The sequence below is a fragment of the Gopherus evgoodei genome, chromosome 12 (genome assembly GCF_007399415.2).
Source record: "Gopherus evgoodei ecotype Sinaloan lineage chromosome 12, rGopEvg1_v1.p, whole genome shotgun sequence".
Taxonomy (NCBI): Eukaryota; Metazoa; Chordata; order Testudines; family Testudinidae; genus Gopherus; species Gopherus evgoodei.
The window spans coordinates 38,212,715-38,232,666 of record NC_044333.1 but is presented as its reverse complement, the minus strand read 5'-3'; the positions used below and the strand labels follow the sequence as shown (position 1 = coordinate 38,232,666).

At 46.0% G+C, this 19,952-nt stretch overlaps 1 protein-coding gene across 1 annotated transcript in view; it reads right to left on the bottom strand.

Moving 5' to 3' along the window:
* Positions 1–1,356: 1,356 nt before the first annotated feature.
* JPH3 (junctophilin 3) overlaps positions 1,357–19,952 on the bottom strand; it is a 121,803-nt gene continuing 103,207 nt past the window's right edge. Inside the window, exons 4-5 of the mRNA XM_030582084.1 lie at positions 17,301–18,220; positions 1,357–6,013 (exon numbers count right to left, since the gene is read on the bottom strand). Of these exons, the coding sequence (XP_030437944.1) occupies positions 5,933–6,013; positions 17,301–18,220 (1,001 nt within the window). The 3' untranslated portion in view covers positions 1,357–5,932. The remainder of the gene's footprint in view (positions 6,014–17,300; positions 18,221–19,952) is intronic.

Genomic DNA, 19,952 nt, shown 5'->3' with positions numbered 1-19,952 from the left:
CCTGGGGTATAACGATTGCAGCGCTAGTGATGCAGCGCTGCTCCGCCAGTGTGGCCACCAAAAGCACTGTAATTGGCCTCCAGAGGTATTCGGAGATATCCCAGAATGCCTGTTCAGCCATTCCCAACAGCGCTGCAAAAGCGTTGGTAGCTGTCAGTGTGGCCACACTGCAGTGCTTTCCCTACACAGCTGTACGAAGACAGCTGTAACTCCCAGCGCTGTACAGCTGCAAGTGTTGCCATACCCTTAGTTCCCCTATAACTTAGGTCATTGAGAGCAAGGCTTGCCTCAGCTGTCCCACATGTACGTACATGATGCTCACTGCTGTTTCTGAATTTCTCAAGCACCCTGTAATGTTTATCTCCTCAGCTTGTCTGGATACCTTGCTGACTCACCTGTGATTCCTTCCTCAGATCTGAATGAGATCTCTTCTTCCACCTGTGCTATCAGCACTTCCACATGCCGCTCTTTGGTCCCCTGGCTGGCCCTTGTGTCTGCTCTTCTTGGGCCATGCTGTGCATTCCATTCCCACTCCAGTTCTGATGTGTGCCTTCATCACGTCACATGGCTGTGGTGTGGGGATTTCATGCATCTGCTTTTGCGGTGGTACTTAGAGATGGTACCTTTCTTGCAGTAAATCAGCATTAGCTGCGGTTCTCTTTGTCCTTATGCCAAGTAATCTACTCCTTGTGTTTGATTTCAAGTATCTCCAGACAGCTTCCCCTCTACAGCAACACAAGGCAAGAAACTAGAGCTAAAGGATAACGCCACAGTTTCTGCTTACTTGGGAGGCCAGTCCTTCTTACTTCAGATCTGGAGCTCCTTAACTCAATGCCATCTTGTCATCGGGAAAGTGTAGCAGGGTCCTGCATTCCATACCATATGAACAACAGAAGTCCAATTAATACAGATTGAGGGTAGCAACCAGAAAAGAGTGAGAGTGTGCATGGGTATTTTTGACATTGACAAAGGAGATCCTGTTCAGAGACTTGGAAGACAGAAGGGACCATTGCTATCATCTGGTCTGACCTCCTGCATAATTCAGGCCAGAGAACATCCCAAGAATAATTCCTAGAGCAGAGTTTTTAACAAAACATCTAATCATGATTTTAAAATTGCCAGTGGTGTTAAAACACTTGACAGATCCAGGAAGTAACCAATTATCCTCTAACACAGGGGTTCTCAAACTGGGGGTTGTGACCCCTGAGGGGATCACGAGTTTCTTACATGGAGGCTGACAGCTCATGACCCCCCACCCCAAACCCTGCTTCACCACCAGCATTATATTATGATAATATATATATTATAATAATGTTTGTTTTAATTTTGGGCGGGGGGGCAGATGTCGCACTCAGAGGCTTGCTGTGTGAAAGGGGTCACCAGTACAACACACGTGGAACCGGCCCTCCTTGGGGCTACCAAAATCCATACTGCTCTATTACTTCACAGGTTGTGCCACGATCATGTACGAAAATGGCCCTACAGCCCACCAATGCCAGGATAGGCTGGGCCATTTACTTTCTGCTGCATGGCAGGTGCACTATGCCTGGCTGTGCTAATACCATTCAGCAACAGCCAAGCATTTGGGCACCTTTACACCCTGAAGGACAAAAAACCACCACCACCACCACCTTAGGCCATGCAAAGCGAGCTCTAAGAAGTAATAAAGGGTGGGGGATGGGTAAGGCTCTATTCCTATAAGGCACAAATGCTCCTATGCGTATTCTGTATTTGGACCTTTGGACACCATCTGATAACCATAGGATTCATTGGCCATGGTAGTTATCCTAGGTCAGTGTGGTAATTACACAATTATCCATACCCTGGAAAAATGAGCTGATGTCGACACTAAAGTTAAATACCAGAATGGTTACTACCTGTGTTGTTGGAACCTGAAGTGGATTCATACGAAGAGGAATAAAGTATGAAGGAAAAAGGACCTCTAAGGAATCATGAGGTTTGAGACAAGGTTATGAGTGAAGGGAACCACTCTCTCCTTTGATGCACATTATGGATCTCTTATTTACAATGCATGTCTCCAATGCCCACCACGTGTTGGTCCCATGCACAGCACTGCCTTCAGTAATAGTTCCAAAGTTGGGTTCAGAACTGGATTTGCCAGAGAGCTATACAGTGTGGGTCAGAGAGGAAAAACAATAGTAATAGACTAAACACAGTTCCCTGCAATTCAGCAAGGACCTGATTTTCAGAAGTGCCGAGGCATCCACCACTCCAGCTGCAATAATTTGGGAGCTGCAGGAGCTCAGCCTCTTTGAAAATCAGGCCCTCAGTTACTTAAGCTACACACTTGTATTAAGCATTTTTTCCCCTCCTGCAGCTCAGTCCAACCACATCCAATTTCTTCAGGGCCCTTTAGCTGTATCAGCATGGTAACTGATTAGCATGTAGAGCAAGGGACCTTGGCAAGAGAACAAATGAAAAGTTTGTTTCAACAGCGTGCAATTGTCAATGGTTTGAGTGGGTGACTCCATGTCATAGGGCTGTGTGAAATGAGCCATGGGATGTTACTACATGTTCCAAGGGACCTTGTCAATCCAGGTGGTTCCTTGAGGAAAAAGAACAGCCAGATGGACTAGAGCTAAGCCAATCCGGGGGACTTTTGTATCCTTCTTTCTTACTCTTCTCTGAAAGACTTAACTTCACAATGATCCACTGGTGGTCCAGGTGAGAGATGAAGGTAGCCTTTCTGGTGTCCAGGAAGGAAACCACGTGCATCTGAGTGGGGGATGTGGCTGGGGAGCTTGGTCCATTCCTGCAGCTTGAGGGCAGGTTCAGGACATGAGGTTGGATTGCTTTTAAATATGTAACTGCAACTTCCTTCTTAGGAAAATGAGATGTTCCCTAAGACTGAAAAGCAAAGTCAATTGTCTTCGGAATCACCCAGCTGCTTGCATGCATCTATCTGGCTATGCATGTGAGTGTGTACATGTAAAACAGCATGGAGAGAGAGTATATATGGATGTGGTGTCTAGATACTATGGTGATGCCTGTCTTAGACATGCCAAAGAGAGAGAGAGCCATGAACACAGTACTTATGTGGCAGAGAGAGTACAATCAGTTGTTTCTCTCTTTGGGCTACTTGTCAATAATATTTTTGACTCTGTGTGGATGTGAAAGCACAGAGCTAAAACAGATTGCTCAACTCACCTTGATTAATCAAGGGATCATTATTTTTAATCACATTGTTTGGGAACCAATTAATATTAATCTTCAGATGTCTTTCAGACCCACTGAATCTTAGACACTTGGCTTGACTGAATTTTTAGTCTCATAGAAACTAGAACATAAGAATGGCCATAGTAGGTCAGACCAATGGTCCATCTAGCTCAGCATCCTGTCTTCTGACAGTGGCCAATGCCAAGTGCTTCAAAGGGAGAAACCAAGAGATGAAAGACAAACGGAGTTAGATTGAATTTGGGGTAGCCATATATTGATTCCTTGGAGGTCTGAAAGAAAAGCAGTAACCAGTGTGAGAAACCTAGGCATGAAACCACTAGTACTTTTATTTGATAATGATATGCATTTTTGTGCTGTTTTATACATATCTAAATATTGTACTGTGTTTGCATTTAAATATGTAACTGGCTTCTGTAGGTATCTGTGTGTCATGCACTTACTGGAAGGTACAAAAAAAGTTCTCTAGAATCTTTACAAAGAATTGCAAACAGAATTACAAAACACATGTATGATTTCCTAGGGCTGCAATTACATTATGTCGTTATTTGGTTCACTTAAGGTCTGCAGCAACCGTTCAATAGTAAAAAAGATGAATGGGGGGAAAAAATGAAGATGGACAAAAAAGATGGACTGTTCCCCTGGAAACAAAATGATCAGAAAGGTCACTAGGCTCGCATTATCTGCCATTCATTCCTTCCATCCCACACCTTCTACCCAGAAAGGAAAACCAACAAGCAAAGGAAAGAAAACGGCAAGACGGAATGAGCGTGGCCGTTTAAGAAAAAGAACCGAATTTAACTGGCACATGCGCTAATCTTTAGTTTATTTCTGGTTAAAAATAGAGCAATCCAGTGCAGTGTAATAAAGAAATCTGCTGAAAAGGTAGCAGAGAAACAGCTAAAATGTAAGCAAAGCAAAGCCAAGTCCACAAGTCAGGTTGTATCCAACACCCTGTATGTAAAATGACAAGATGGATTTGGTCACAGATAAAATCTAGGTTTGTATTTGGGCCATATATGACCCTCATGACTCCCCCACCCCTCTTTATCCAATGGACTTGTAGTCGGTGTAATTGTGGGTCAGAGAGGGTTCTGATATATCCTGTATCAGAGAGAGGCAGTTAACCCTTTGAAGTGCACAGTTGATGTATCAGGCAAGGACAGACTGCATGTGGTCTTGGGGATGGAGGTAGGCAGGGAAAACAGTTACATTGTTTTTGGAATGCAACAGGACTTCAGGAATTTCCAAGCAATTGAGCTAAAACCATGCTCTTATCATTGCGACCATAACAGCTCAGGACTGGGGTACTGCATCTTTAATGAATGTGTATTATTGGGGCAGGGGTGGGAGGGATGGGGAAAAAATCAAGGCAGGCATTGACTCATAGAAGGGTAGGATTGGAAGGCACCTCAGTAGGCCACTTCCATTACAAAGATGTTAAAAAGAACAAAATTAAGTGACGTATAGAAAAGAATACATCCTTAAAGGCTGCCGTTGCCAATGACGGTTTTTTTACAGGGACATGTCGGAAGCTGGAATATACATCCTGCATACAAAGTGCAAAAATACTACATGCTCAGAGCCTAAGCATGATGTCTGAAGCGGTCCATGGCGAGATGTAACAGGCATGCTCAGCCGCACTGCTCTGCTCCTGCAGCTGTTGCAATGCTCCTCCCCAGATGTCCTTTGCTGGATCAGAATCGAATCTCCCACCAGACAGCTTCCTTGCATTCTGTGTGAGTGCTGGTGGTGTTGTGTAGGTGTGGTTACAGTTCAGGATGAGATACCTGGTGATTATTTTAGTATCACCGCTTCTTATGTGTGTGTATGGGGGAGCTGGGTTGTAATAAGCTACCAGGCAATTTATGGGGAGAGTTGGGAGGAAAGGGCAGATTTGTAGCCAAGAGAAATCAGCTTTGAACAGAAAGAGGGTGGCTTTGGGTGGTTTTGCTCCGGCTGAGTGAGGATGGGAGGGTGGCAGCAAGTACGATATTTACACCTTGTAATTCCCCCTGCTCACTACACCAGAACTGAGCAAAATGCTGATTGTGTCAGAATTTTTTTTAATTGTAACAAAAATGGGCCACTTTTCCTTCATCCTCTATCCTCTGTACTTAGGGGGGTCTCTTCTCCTCCCTAAGCACCTCCTTTTCTCCTCTTCATTCCTGCTTTTTTTTTTTTCCTGGTAGCAGAGAGGGGAAGAAAAAAGAGGGTTTTTTTTGTGTGGCGGGGGAGTTAGAGGAGGATGGGTGAAATGAGATTTCCCCCCACATCAACTTCACAACAATGAGGTTGAGTGTTTACACCAGAGACTCATTCACCCGCCTTTGTGCCCCTGTTCCATCTGCCCACCTTGTTACCACCATTTTGCAATTTTTGTTGTTTATTTACTTTGGAGGGGGAAAAATAACTGACTTTTATTTTGCTGGGATCCTGTCTCATCCTTTCTGGTGCTGGGAGGGTCAGAGAGTTGTTAGATTCTGGCATGCCACACAGCATAGTGTTGTACAAGCAAAGAATTTTGGCTAAAATCCAAAAAACATTACCCAAGAAAAAAAGGCAAACTGTGAGTGAGACTCAATCATTTGTTGTTCTTCTGTGAAAAGACTTGGAAGTTGTCATAGGACAGTTCAAGTTATGATCTTTCCCTTTTTTTGATTTTTTTGTTTGGTTCCCCCCCCCCCCCCCCGTTCGTACACGTAACTCTTATTTTTGCAAACAAGACAGTCTCGAGTTAGATGAAAAAGTTAATAAACAAAATGGCGACGCCAATGTTCAGTAAGATCACCATGACTACCAGAATGGGAGCCGAGCCCTAGAACAGAGAAAGAGAAGGAAAGGAGTTACAAAGCATGTTGAAATTTGCTGGTTAGCCAACTGTTGGTAGGAAGGGTCAGAATCTGTAATTATACTGTAACCCAGCAGGGCATGGTTTGCTGAGGTGCAGGGCACCTGTAACTCCCACTGAAGTTGTGGGCACCTCTAAGCATGAGACAAAACAGGCTGAGGGAGGAGTAAATAGTACTTTGCACTTAGGTAGCACCTTCCATCCAAGAACTCCAAAGCACTTTGCAACCGTTAGTGACTTTTGCTTCACTGTCACCTTTTTGAGGCAGGTTAAGGATTCTACACGTGAGGAAACAGAGACACACAGCAGGCTTGTGGCAGAGCCAGGAAATGACCCCAGATGTTCTGACTCCTAGGGCTTTGTTTTAACCATAGGATCTCTACCCCCACCTGGCTTTTGTCCGTGTATAATTCAATGCAAAGGCAGCTTCTGAGACCTCAGAGGAGCTGCTTGTTGTCTTCTTCATGATATAAACCAATTCTGTTCAGCTAGGGGCATGCTATGTGCACCCCAAGGGCCAGATGCAGCCCCCGGCAGTCCAATCCTTGTTACTGTGCAGTGAGGACAAAGCTGATAGAGTATGAGACACCTCATTCGGTTCTCAAAAGGGGGGCATTGGACAATCCAGTGAATTGGTGCCAAGGTGTGACCATGACGGGAGGTTGACTGAGGAAGCTTATACTTGGTGGATCAATAAGTGAGGACAGCACCTGAGCTTGGATTCCCTCCTGTCATGTACATGGTGAATCCTGCCTTAAGGGACCAGCTAAAACCAGGTGCCTATCTGAGGTGACAATCTAAAAAAGATGGCGCAGAATCGTACTCACTATGTTTTGGGACACTTTGGGGTGGTCTCTTCAGAGAGCTGGTTGTCTAATAAGTGTGAGCTCCCATGCAGGGTGCAACATACCCTAGAGATGGGCCAGCGCTTGGACATCAGTCTTTTGTGCTTGGCACACTAGGCTGCTGCTCCCTCCTTTAATGCTAAGCCTCCGCGTGGAACTGCGGTGTGGCACTGCTGCTTGCCTCTACCAACATCGTTCGGAAGAATCCAAGTACTGAGCAGGCTAGGGTGCAAAAATGGAGGTGGCGAGCACTGGATGGACTAGCTGGCACCTTTGTCTAAGCTGCTGCAGTTGGGTAGCACAGGGAATGGAATACAGAGTAGGAAAGCCAGAGGCCTTGAACGGCCCCCATTCATAGTCATTTTAATTATATAGATTTGTTTATTTCATGAAATGGTGCAATTAGTTCCCTGCTTCTCCCTCTTCCCCTCCCTTCTCCACTGTAACAAGGCTCATCTGCCTATTCCCACTGTAACAAGGCGGGGTGGATGCCCTCATTAAGCCAGTCTTTGTACCACAGTGCAGATCTATTTAAAAACCTCCTTGCGAGACAGAGATCGTTTCTCCTCCGGAGCTGCTTGATTCATTTCACATTTGGGGAGGTGGGGGCCCCGGGGGAGGAGGACAGGGAGAACGGGGCTCTGCCTTTGAAAAGCTGAAGCTTGCTAGAAAGGCATATGCTGTTGCGTAGCAACAAGGTCAAAGGAAGCCAACCAAATGGAAAGATTTCTGAGGGAGCCTCCTGGCAGCCAGGTAGCTGCTCTGGACAGGTTTGTGCAAATCTCTTTGCCTGTGCTAAGCCAACCCTTTTAGGTGCCGAATTCCTTCCCTGCTTGCTGCCAAGTTGGAGCGAGGCTAAATACTGTGATGCAGAATGTTATTCACTGTACTAGCTCCATTTCAAAGGATTATTGGGTTTCACGTACTTTCCCCTAGGATCAATAGGATAATAGGTTGCTGATGGTTATCAATCTGGTTGTTTCTGCTGGCAGGGCAGCGCAGTGATGCAAAAACCCACTGGGTCTCAGCCACCCATCAGCCAGTGCAGGATGGCTCCCTAGTGTACGTTCTCTAGCCTTTGGTCCAGTCTCCATTTAAATGTCCCAAGTGACAGTGTTTCTGCCTCTTTTCCTATTCATGTGCTCGGTCTAGTAGGTCAAATCAATCACATAGAGGAGGCAAACTTACATGCCAGCCAGCCAGCCTGAATGCTGCTCAGGCAGATGGCATTTGGTACCCTCTGTGTGCTTCTTTCTCATCTCTCTGAGCAGAGTCATAGAACAGGACCGGATGTGGCTCACTTAAGCATTATTTAATTCTCTGGTCACCAGAGCTTTCCCCTCTTAAATGCGAGAAAACGTAACCCTGCAGTCCTTCCAAGGTCCAAATCATGGAGTTCAAGGGAAAGTTGATTGGAATTTTACCTGAATAAGGGCTGCAGGATTAGGCCCTTAACATGTGCACAGGAATACCAAAGTCATGCCCGTGAGAGGTCTGTGAGCTTGTGGAACAGGTGAGCTGGGTTTAAAAATCACCTCTGCATGTCCAGTTGTCTTCGGGGATTCCTTGCAAAGAGGGCAGCCGATGTCTGACATCCTTTCAGCCTACAGCTTCTCTTTGCTTTTCACATTTGCCCTTTCTCTGCCCCTCCTGACCTAACTCCAAAAAGGACTATCCATGTAGTGCTCTCTCAGCTCAGAATGGCCCACCCATTGTAAAGATGTTGGAATGTCTTAGCAGAGGGGCCTGATTTCTGATAATATGCTGGCTAATCTAATAAAAAGCTTTGTGACCTTCCAGGCTTTTGCTTCAGCTCCAGTTATAAACTTTTAAATGCTGCTTATGCCTGGGCTTCTGATTTGACAGCTTTGTGCTTTACCCTCCACCAAAGATCTACTCATCCCCTTCCCATCCCCTGCAATCACAGGAAGCTGACTGTCCTGGGATATGTGCCATCTTGCCTGAGTCCTCTCTGGTGCCCTGGAGGAAGATGAAACACTCTGATGTGAGTGAGCCCTGGAGGAAATTCAGGCCCGTCCTCAAGCTGGCAACAGGTTGGTAAACTCCCAAGAACGGCAATGTTTTAGAACCAGCAGATAAAGTGACTTCACTGCACTGTCGACCATGCTGGACCTTTAACAAGGGAAACTCACATTGAGACAAAAGCAAAAATCCCTTTTACCTTGAGGCCTTGTGATTTGAGACACCACACACAGCTCTAGCCGCTCAGTGACATTTTATTTAAGTCTTGCCCCACTTTAGCTATGTGGTAACTGGTCATTCGATTGAGAGACAAGCCCAGATAAAAACTTGGGACTGACACGCCTACAGACTTTGGGGAGATGGAACTCCAGAGCTCGAGCTGTTTTGCAGCTAGGACTCACACATCATTTGAGGGCATAGTACTTTATCACAGCACCTACAAAGAGCCACTACGCAGAACGGTAGAGAGAGATGTGCTGGTTCTAGGCACTGACGCCAGGAGCTGCAAGGGGTTGTTTATAATTTCCAGTCCATATCCCTTGTAAAGTCAGGGCACAGTTTCAAATTTTCACTCCACAGCCCAGCATCAATGCACAGATTTCCAGACTCTGCTCTACCATGAAGTAGCAGTGTAACTACATGCAGGGTGAATAGCTGGCTGACCACATCCTCAGAAGGGAATTATTATATTGAGCCTCCTTTCACTCACTCGCCTTTCCACACTGGGGATGGTAAATTTCAGCAAGAAGGTGAGGCAGCCGAACAGCTCGGGGGCCTGATTCTCATTTATACGAAGACCTCTTTACTTCTCCCTGGCAGTGTAAAGGGGTGTGGAAGGAGGGGTAAATTCTATTACTGCCAAAGAGGTGTAAATGGGCCTTAGTGACAATCAGGTCTTTGGCTTTTAAACTCATGACTTCCTAGGCACTGGGGCTATGGATCAAGAGGGGGGCTCGGTGAGAAATAAAATGGACCCCTGCTATGAAATAATAATTAATCATATTTTGGTAAACTTTATGTTTTGAACGGAGCTTCCAATCTGTCTGCAGTATCAATGTATTAATAATCTCATCACTGCAGTATCTAAGCACCATAATTTCTGTGTCATTATCCTGTTTGTTTCTAACTGTTGTACAGCAACCCAAGCATCTTACTGGGAATATGGGGGGCTAGGGAGATGTACCTCACAAATAAAACCGCAGCATAACAATCCATTGTTATTTGTTATCACATAGTCCGACCTTTGTAATCTCTGCCATGGAAACTGTAGTGCGGTTACCTAGGAATCCCTCTGGGATCTCTTGAGTGTAATTATCAAGGATGCTGCTCAGCAGAAAGCCCCAGCACTGGGAAAATGCTGAAAAATCAGCAGCTGGATGTCATTTTTGCTGAATAGTAGACCCCGTGCAATATATAGGAACAAGTCCCTGCTAAGTAGTTAAAGAGCATTTACCAAGTAAAACATGGAGGTAAATTCTTATTTACACCCATGCAAAGAGGAACGCCAGTAAGTGAGCACAGGAGTAACCAAGAAGAGAATCTGGCCCCAAATGTAGTTACATAAAAGAAGCAGTCACTTGGCGCCAGTGCACAATAAAATAGGGCATTACTGAAAAGCCATATAATACTGCAGCGGAGCGTAGTTAGATGGTAAGCAGATCCATTATGGTTTATGGTCTCAGTAAGAAACACTGTCTGCCATTTTATGGGATTTGTACTGATGCCCATCACCTGTGTGTCTGAGCACCTCCCAGACTAATGGCTTGGCATAGCAAGGTCTCTTGTGTATTTCATGGAGTCCGCGTCATCTCTCTTGCCTGGTTATAGGAAGGGTTGTCTGGGGTATGGTGAATTGGTGTGTTTCTCCAGAAGTAATGGGGGCCGTGTAAGTAGTAGAAGCTGATAGGTCAGAATCTAGAGATCATAGAAATTTGATCCTCCTCCTGCAGTCCTCACTCAGAAAAAATTCTCATTGAAAAAAATCCCATCAGCCTTTAGGGATTAAGCCCTGAAGCCATGACAGCTATTATATATTTGGGGACCCATCCTGCAAGGTGCTGAGTACCCTCGAGTCCCAATGAAGTCAGCACATCACAGGATGAGGGCCTTACATAATATGCATTTTTATATATGTGAGAATATTTTTTATTTACATAAAAAATTTTAATCTAAAAAAAGTCATGCTGGAGATTTTTACAATAAAACAAGAACAGATTAAGGGGCTACATTTTCAAACCCGTGCTCCTAAATCGTACCTGTGACATTTGTGTGTCTGTGTGTATGTGCAAATGTAGTGTAATTCCATCCTATTTATGAGGGTTGTATGTATTAGTGCACCTGCACGTTCTGCCAGAGTGACCTACATACCCTTGTTATGAAGATCTGTAGAGCTGGATGTGAGCTGCAGGTTCTAGATCCAAATGCCAATGTTTCTGAAGTTTGGGGGTGATCCAGGATTTTAGTCTGTTGAATTAGCAGGAAAAGGAGCCAGCCACGAAGTTGAGATCCAGATCTTGATCTCACTTATTGCATGGTTGGTGTGGGGGTCGGGGAGTGTTCATAGTCCGGGGTTGGGTGAGGCCCATCTCTAAATATTCACCTCGAAAAGACTAAAACACATACACGATGACAATGACAATAAAAATGAGGCTAAATCCTTCAGCTACATCAAAGGCCTCCTGATATCAAAAGGGTTTTAAAAGGACAACGTCAAGTTGAACATCACACTTCTGTCTGAAAACTATTTACCTAGAGTTGTTACAAGTAATCCCTGAGATGGCTGTACATGAAAGAGATTAGAGGAAAAAACAGTATTTCCTCCCCTCCTCCCCCTGTGTTTGCTCTGTGCATTGACAGCACTTTATGCAGAGGCAGTTTATGGATAGTTTTATGGATAGTTCTCCATGCCCGCTGATGGGAGAAAAAGAAGTAATCAGCTTAGTTTGTAGCAAGGAAGACTTAGATTTGGTATTAGGAAAAACTTTCTAACTCTAAGGACAGTTAAACAATGAAACAAGTTAAGTGTGCCCTCCCCATCAATGGAGGTTTTTAAGAACAAGTTAGGCAGATGCGTCAGGGATGTCTAAATACCCTTAATCCTGCCTTGGCATATGGGGATGGACTAGATGACCTCTTGAGGTCCCTCCCAGCCCTACGTTTCTGTGATTTTTATAATTGTACAGTTTGTTGTGTGTAGTCGCTGTGACATAGTATCCACTAGCTTTAAAGGGAGCTCATAGAGAAGGCCTAAACTAGGGCATTCTGGGGGATGTATAGCAGATAAGGGGACTAAGCCAATGGCCTGGAAGACAATGAAAGTCTTTCCATAGATTTCATAGGGCATTGGTTTAGGCCCAGGCAGAGATACAAATGTGAGTGAACTGAACAGCCATTCAGAGTCCAAACAATGTTCTTGTTGACCAGCCCAACCTGCCAAATGACAGTGGTGGGTGGAGGGTGGGAAGAATCCTTTACGAGCAGCAGCTAGGAGAGATTCCCTCTCAGTGGCCTGTCTTCCTAAACATCAGGTGGAAAGAGTCTCTGTTGGCGCAGGGAGTGGGTGTTAGTTCATTACGGAGGCAGCAACCGGTTGCTATTTTTATCACTTGTTTCGTATTCTTTGGGACTCAAGGTGACTAAGTTTTCAAATGCGAATTCTCCATCCCGAGGTGCAATCCCTTTAAAACACTTTGAAAGGCCCTGAAAGAGCCGAGAAAGGAACATTTGTCACCTACGTAGGCCGGGAGGTTCTATTTCTGGGGAGAGCTGCTGGATTCCATCCGCCCCGCTTCCTTCTCCCTTTACGCATTGACTCATATCACCTTCTCCTCTCAGATATCCTCCCCCTGGCTCAATACCTGGCCAAGCAGCCTTCGCTGACACCCCCATCACTTCCACTGTGATACCTCAGCACAGGGGTGCTAATTACAGGCTGGCTGGCTCCCTTTCACTTTCCCCAATGACAGTGAAACATGCTTAGGATATCTCAATAGAGAATGTGCCTCTTAAAAAACCAAAACCTGGCTGCCACTGGAATTTCTTTCTCTTTCTGTTTATAACGCCTTGCCGGTAGCTGAAGTTTAACAGGGACATTTCTGTGGTCTTTAATCAAACAAAACTCCCATAACCTTCACTGAGGATCTGGCTCCACTGAGGACCACATTCAGGGCCAGCTCTAGGCACCAAACGAGAAAGCATGTGCCTGGGGTGGTACGTTGTAAAGGGCGGCATTCCGGTCAATCTTGAGGCGGCACATTCCGGCAGCCCTGCCATGGTTTTTGTTTTTTGTTTTTTTGCTTTGGCAGCCCGGTCTGCAGCTCCAGAGCCCCTAGCCGGCTCCCTGTGCTCTGCCAGTCCCAGCCCAGACCTGCAGGGGCACAGACCAGAACTAGCGATCCCCACCACTCACCATGCCGCCGGGCTTCCCGGGACGCGCAACTCCCCACCACCTGCACCGGCCTCTGCCTCCTGTGCTGCTTTGAGCCCAGCCCAGCTGAGCCGCCTTTAAAGCAGCGGCTGAGCCAGCACCTTCTGCAATCCCCGGGAGAGGCACCCCAAGGCTGGAGGGGGGAGCCCTTCTCGCCTGGCTGCCCACGGGTGGAAGGAGCAGGCGGGCGCCGCCCTTCATCCCCCTGTGAGCTGCCTTGACCACCCTCCACGCGCTCCCTGCGGCTGCTGTTTTATTTATTTATTTTGCTTGGGGCGGCAAAAAAGCTCAAGCCAGCCCTGACCACAGTAGTTGTCCTTAAGTAGTTTGAAATAAGACGAGATTTTAGCAAATAACTGAGAAAACCAAACCAGCATCTGACAATGTCTAAGGGTGAGGGCAAATGTGTTAGAGGTGAACACAGATTTTTGGTAGCATGGGTTGTACCCAAAAGTGGACAGGGCTTTACTAACGAACATCTGTGAAAGGAGAATGTCAAAGAACCAAGTATTGGGCCTGTTGAAATCAACAGACAGTTTGTCATAGACTTCAGTGAGACCAGAATTTGTCCTTGTAAGCACTTCATCTAAATAAATGTGATCATTCCTGCTAAATTACGATAGTCAAATGAAACTTTTTGGTATCAGTTCATGTCTGAATTCTGGCCTGACTGAGGTCCCAGAGCACTCATTAGCTTGCCTGGCAGATGCAGATGTTCACCCCCTTTGCAACTCAAGTCATGTATTTATTCTCCCCCTCCTAAAAATATGATGAATTTTGTGTTGATGAATAAAAGGGCTGCTGGCCTTTTAAAAACTCTCTCTTCCTCCATACCTCCCCAAAGGTTAGTTCTCTTTTTCAAAGACAGGTCCAGAGGATACAGAAAGCTATGGACCACCCAAATGCAGGTCAGATTTCTGCATCATACGGTCCCGCAACCTGATGATACAGGTGCCAGTACTCGCCCATCCATAGAATCATAGAATTTCAGGGTTGGAAGGGACTCATCTAGTCCAACCCCTTGCTCAAAGTAGGACCAATCCCCAACTAAATCATCCTAGCCAGGACTTTGTCAAGCCTGACCTTAAAAACCTCTAAGGAAGGAGATTCCACCACCTCCCTAGGTAACCCATTCCAGTGCTTCACCATCCTCCTAGTGAAAAAGTTTTTCCATGTCCATATTCCTCTGCCCAAATGGTGGCAATCTACTGCATGTTGATGTGAGGTTGTTCTGGGTGTGCAGGTCCGCACACACGCAGAAACATCAAGGTTTTTTTAAACTTTTATTTTAAATTTTTCATATGAGTTGAGTACTGGCTTGAGAGCCCTGAAGACTGAAATCCCCTGACTACCCAAAGAAAGCACACGCCAAAACAGCGCATGTTTCCCAACCCCCGCCCTCCCCCTCCTCACACACACTGTTGTTCAGCCCTGGCCCAGAAGGATCACATCTAGACGCAAGGCACAGCCTCCACAGCACTTCAACCCCTTGGGCGCGCCTATAATGCTCATAACAAGGGGTGGGATTAGTGCCAGCTGTGATAATGCCTTCACTGGGAACTGACCTGAACCCACCCTGTTCACTTCACATAGGCAGCCAATAGCTATTGGATGGTCATTACTTGTGGTCATTACTGAGCTGGGCTGGCTTTGGACTGATCATCCAGAGGACAGAGGCTGCTGCAACTAGGAGCCGGTATTCTGGTTTCATTAGTGGCTCATGTGGAGCTGGTTTATGGTTGATTATTTTTAAAACCCTCTGTCTTGCAAGGGTGATGCTCAAGGATGTTCCAGGTAGGTTAAAAATAGACCTGCCCAGCTAACAGCATCCCTTTCTTCTGCTTTCGGAAGTGGTCCAGATGTCTTTGAGATGAGAAATGTCCTTTTCAGCAAACAGCTTCACAAATGGCAATGCTGGGGATGGCAGGAAAGCAGGGCCGCCATGCAAGGTGGCCGGTGCATGGGAGCGCTCAGACTTTTGCAGGAGCTGTGGTTTGCGTTTTGCCAAACCTCTCCGCCAGGAGGCTCTGCATCTGGGCTGTCCACATGCTGGAGGCAGCCTCCTGGAAATAGGAAGGCTTGTCTAAAACTGACACCCTAAGTTGTGCTCTGGGGAGGCTGGATGGACTTAAACCTGCTTTGAAGAACTTAAAGCCTGTCTGGGAAATCCAGAGCGGCAATGCTTTGCACAGGTTTGGGGTTCCCATTCATTAACTCTGTTGCTCTGATGGCGCAGAGCTAAAAGGTGCTATGTCCTTTTCCTGGTTCTGATACTGCTTTGATCTTGGACAAGGGGCTTAACTGCTCTGTGCCTCAGTTTTCCAATCTGTAAAATGGAGCTAATCACACATGGCTACCTTTGGGTAAAGTGAGGCTAAACTCCCTAATGCTGGTGAAATGTTTGGAGATCCTTGAAGGTGCAATAAGGTATATGTATGCAACATTGTATTGCTGTTATGCTGTGGATGGGTGATGCTTTGTGTCCTAGATAGACTCACTCAACAAGCTCTTGCTGATGACTCCCTTCCTGTCCATGCCCCTGGAATCAAATCCTGTTAATGCAGCAAATCTTTCTAGAACAAAGAGTCACCAGCAACATGGGTTATTTAAATCCACATATCATCTATCACTCTGTATTTCATTAACTTCAACTCAAACCTTCACCATCTGTTCCACCCTTGGATATGAATGTGAGAAAACTGAACATGCTGCTTCACAGTTACAGCACTTAGAAATATGATGTGCATTCTAATGGCTTGTCTGTGCATCTTTACATCCAGGCTGTAACTGCTAGTTAGTCAGCAATAACTGTCTTGTATTGATGTTTGTTTAGATCTGAAGCCAGGGTTTGAGTGCCAGTTCCCTGCGTGTGTGATCTATATAGTAACTATATATCCAGCATGTAGGTTGGGTTCAGCTCCTGCGAACCGCAGAAGCTTGCCTAACTCTGGGGGAGTATATGATGTACTGGGTTTGTGTGAATAAGTAACGTCACCCGCTAGGGCCTAGCCCACAACAAGGGCTGGATTTCACCTTTAGCTCTTGTGACAGAGCCCTGTGCATTGGTGCTAACAGATCAGTCGTTTAGGCCCATCTCCCTGCAGATATTTAGGGCCAGACAAGGCACCTATGCGCTCCTAGTGACTTCCATAGGATTTGTGGGCGTTTAGTGCTATGCAGCTCACTCCCAAGAGTTAAACTAGAATCAGGATCATCCCTTATCCAGAAATTCAGGGAACAGTCCTAATTTTCTTGGGCCTCTTCCATGACTGTCGTATAGCACAATTAAAGGATCACATTTATTTCAGGCTTTGCAATGCAACAACATTATGGCACAAGAACATTGCATCACACTTGGTGATACACTGTGATGCAGCAACATAACATCACTGTACATTGATGCAATGGCATGAGGTAAGGATTCAAATACAGAGATGTTGCAACTGGGTTATTTCATACTGTTGGACCAGTACAAGGGTTTGACAGGCCTACTGATAAACTGTATCAACAAGAGCTGCATGGAGCTGCTCTTTTTTGCTGCGTGAATTTTCATGCAGGAACCTGATAATTATTTTGTCGTTTCTGAGGGTGCTGGGTTTTTATTGGGTGGAGGGAGGTGGCTTGCAATGTTTCATGCATTTGATCAAGTCTTAGTCCTGCTGGGATTTCACTGTGACAAAATTTTACCTTGGAACAAATCACATTTCCCTGTTTATACCCTCTCCTGCCCAATGTGGAAATTTTGCCATTTCCCCAGAAACATTTTGCCAGTAAAGCAAGCTGCAAAAATCACCTTTCAATGTACTTGATACCTTGCGTAGAATGGGAGACGGGGGGAATTCAAGGTACTAAAGGTGGTTGGTGGTGAGGGGGCAGTTCTTCTCATGGTGTGAATTTTCTTCCACACCTTTCTAACACTACAGTGGTTCTGAACCAGCTCAGGTTCACCTTGGCATCTGCTTCCTGAGTCAGGTTCAACAACACAAGTTTGTCTACTTACCGTACTGGATTTGAGCTCATCCCCATTTTCCTCTTCGGATTCTAGTGCAACAGGTAAGGATTTCTGTGGCGGGGAGAAGGTTAAGTCCCACCTTAATAGCCGGGGTTCTGCTTTGTCCCCGAACCTCAGATTTTCCAGTTTCTGCACTGTGGGCTCAGCAGAGGAAGCTGGCCTGAAATTCTCTTTGTTCTGGGACTTAGACCTCAGTCTCTGAACCCCAAAGCCCCGATCTTCCCCACGGTGGTCCTCAGCCAGGCTCCTGCAGGGGCCTGCTTTACTATAGTGTCTTTTTTGGGTGTGAATCTCTTGCATATAAGAATCCATCCTCATAAGGGGTTTCATTTCCATCTCGTAATTGCTCAGCTTCTCCTCATCCAGCTCAAGCAACTTGGCACTCCCTGAGCTGTGGTTGTGGGATCGGTGGTGGGAAGTCCAAGAAACTGTGGCTGGTGAATCTGTCCACCTCTCTCTTTGCTTGTGGTTGGAGGCCATATGTTTGTGTCCTCCACTCCGGCCTCTGTAATCTTCAGGAATGGAGGCAGACCCCAAATGACTGCTGCGCAGGGTCCCACTTCTAACGCCACGCGTCCCACCTGCTTTGTCTTCATTCCAGCTGTTGGGTCTCAAGTAGTCTCCACCTCGTCCCTCCAGCAACATCTGGATCTCCCCACCCCTCTCTTCGTCCACTGAGACCTGTCTGGAGAAATGGGCGCTCTTGGTCCTGCAGGTGGGGCCTAGCGGCGGGGTGGAGGAGGGGCTGGCAGGGAAGCTTTGCAGGGGGCTGTCGTCAGGAGTGAGGTCAGAAGGGGTGGTGCCTTTTCTATACAGCTCTGGGCTTTCTTGCTGGAGCGGGGTCCCTGTGGAGAGGACCTCAATGTCATCGCTTGAGTTCTGACGCTTTGGCCTCTGGCACTCGAGCCCTTTTAAATGAGGAGAGAGAGAGAGAGGGTTACTGCTATCCTGTGAGAGCATCACAGGGCCTTTCAGGGTAAAGAACAGGATTGACAGTATCCGACACCAGAGGTCAGGTCCATGACAACAACTTTTCCCTGCTCCTAGACCAACAGAATAGACTCGTCTGGTTTCAGACCGTGCCTGACAGTACTTGCAGCATCTGAAGTGCTGCACATTACAACGAGCTGGAGTCTGGCAGGGCAGGGAGCATGCAGACAGGCCCAACAGGCACCATTCATGTTCTGCAGTGGCTCATGTCCTAGCCTGGTGTGTGATGAGGGAGTGCTGGCTGGGGCGCCGGGGTGATCTGCTAGGCATGTCAAAATACCTTCTTTGGCCTGGCAACTCACCGGTGATGGGCAGACTGGCACTCTAACAACACTGATGCTTTGTCCTTGTTATTTTTCCTTTGAGGACTCCCATTAGGAGTCATATACCAGCACTATATACATGCAAATAAAGTGGTTTTTCTGGTTTACCTTACATTGAACAACAAAAAGAAAATGAAGAAAAGGAAAAACAGAGAAAACATGAACTGGGACATATCAAGGCCAACTGTCCTCAGAGAGAGCAGAAAAAAAAATTCTCTCTGGTTCCCTTTTAAAACCAAACTGTTTCTCTCTGCTAAAAAGCCCCTAGCAGAGAAAAGAAAAATATGATATTCCTACTGGCTTCTGGATTCTATCTTTCCCACAAACACTGCCACCCTGTCAATAACCTAGTCCCAGATTTGGACCTTAGCGTCCAAAATATGGGGGTTAGCATTAAAACCTCCAAGCTTAGTTACCAGCTTGGACCTGGTACTGCTGCCACCACCCAAAAAATTAGAGTGTTTTGGGGCACTCTGGTCCCCCCAAAAACCGTCCCTGGGGACCCCAAGACCCAAATCCCTTGAGTCTCACAACAAAGGGAAATAAACCTTTTCCCCCCCCCCCCAGGTGCTCCTGGAGAGATAGACAGAAGCAACCTCCGTGAATCTAAGCAGAGGGAGTTCACCCTCTCTAATTCCAGTCCTGGAAACAAAAGCACTTCCCTCTTCACCCAGAGGGAATGCAAAGTCAGGCTAGTAAATCTAACACACACAAATTTCCCTCTGACTTCTTCCTCCCACCAATTCCCTGGTGAGTACAGACTCAATTTCCCTGAAGTTCCTCACTAAAGAAAAACTCCAACAGGTCTTAAAAAAAAGCTTTATATAAAAAAGAAAGAAAAATACATAAAACTGGTCTCTCTGTATTAAGGTGACAAATAAAGGGTCAATTGCTTAAAAGAATATTGAATAAACAGCCTTATTCAAAAAGAATACAATTCAAAGCACTCCAGCAACTATAGACATGTAAATACAAAAGAAAAAAAACAATAACCCTTATTGTTTTTATGATCTCTGTACTCACAACTTGGAAACAGAAGATTAGAGAGCAGGAAATAGAAATCACTCCTCATAGCTGAGAGAGAGGCAGACAGAAGACCCAAGAACTCAGACACAAATTTCCCTCCACCCAGAGTTGAAAAAATCCTGTTTCCTGATTGGTCCCTTGGTCAGGTGCTTCAGGTTACTTTTTTTTTTTCAGGTGAAAGAGACATTAACCCTTAGCTATCTGTTTATGACAGAGGCCCTTAAGGCACCTGATCTGCATGAATGAATTAAGCCTCAAGGTCCCCTGTGAGGAAGGAAAGTAATACCCCTCCTCCCCCATT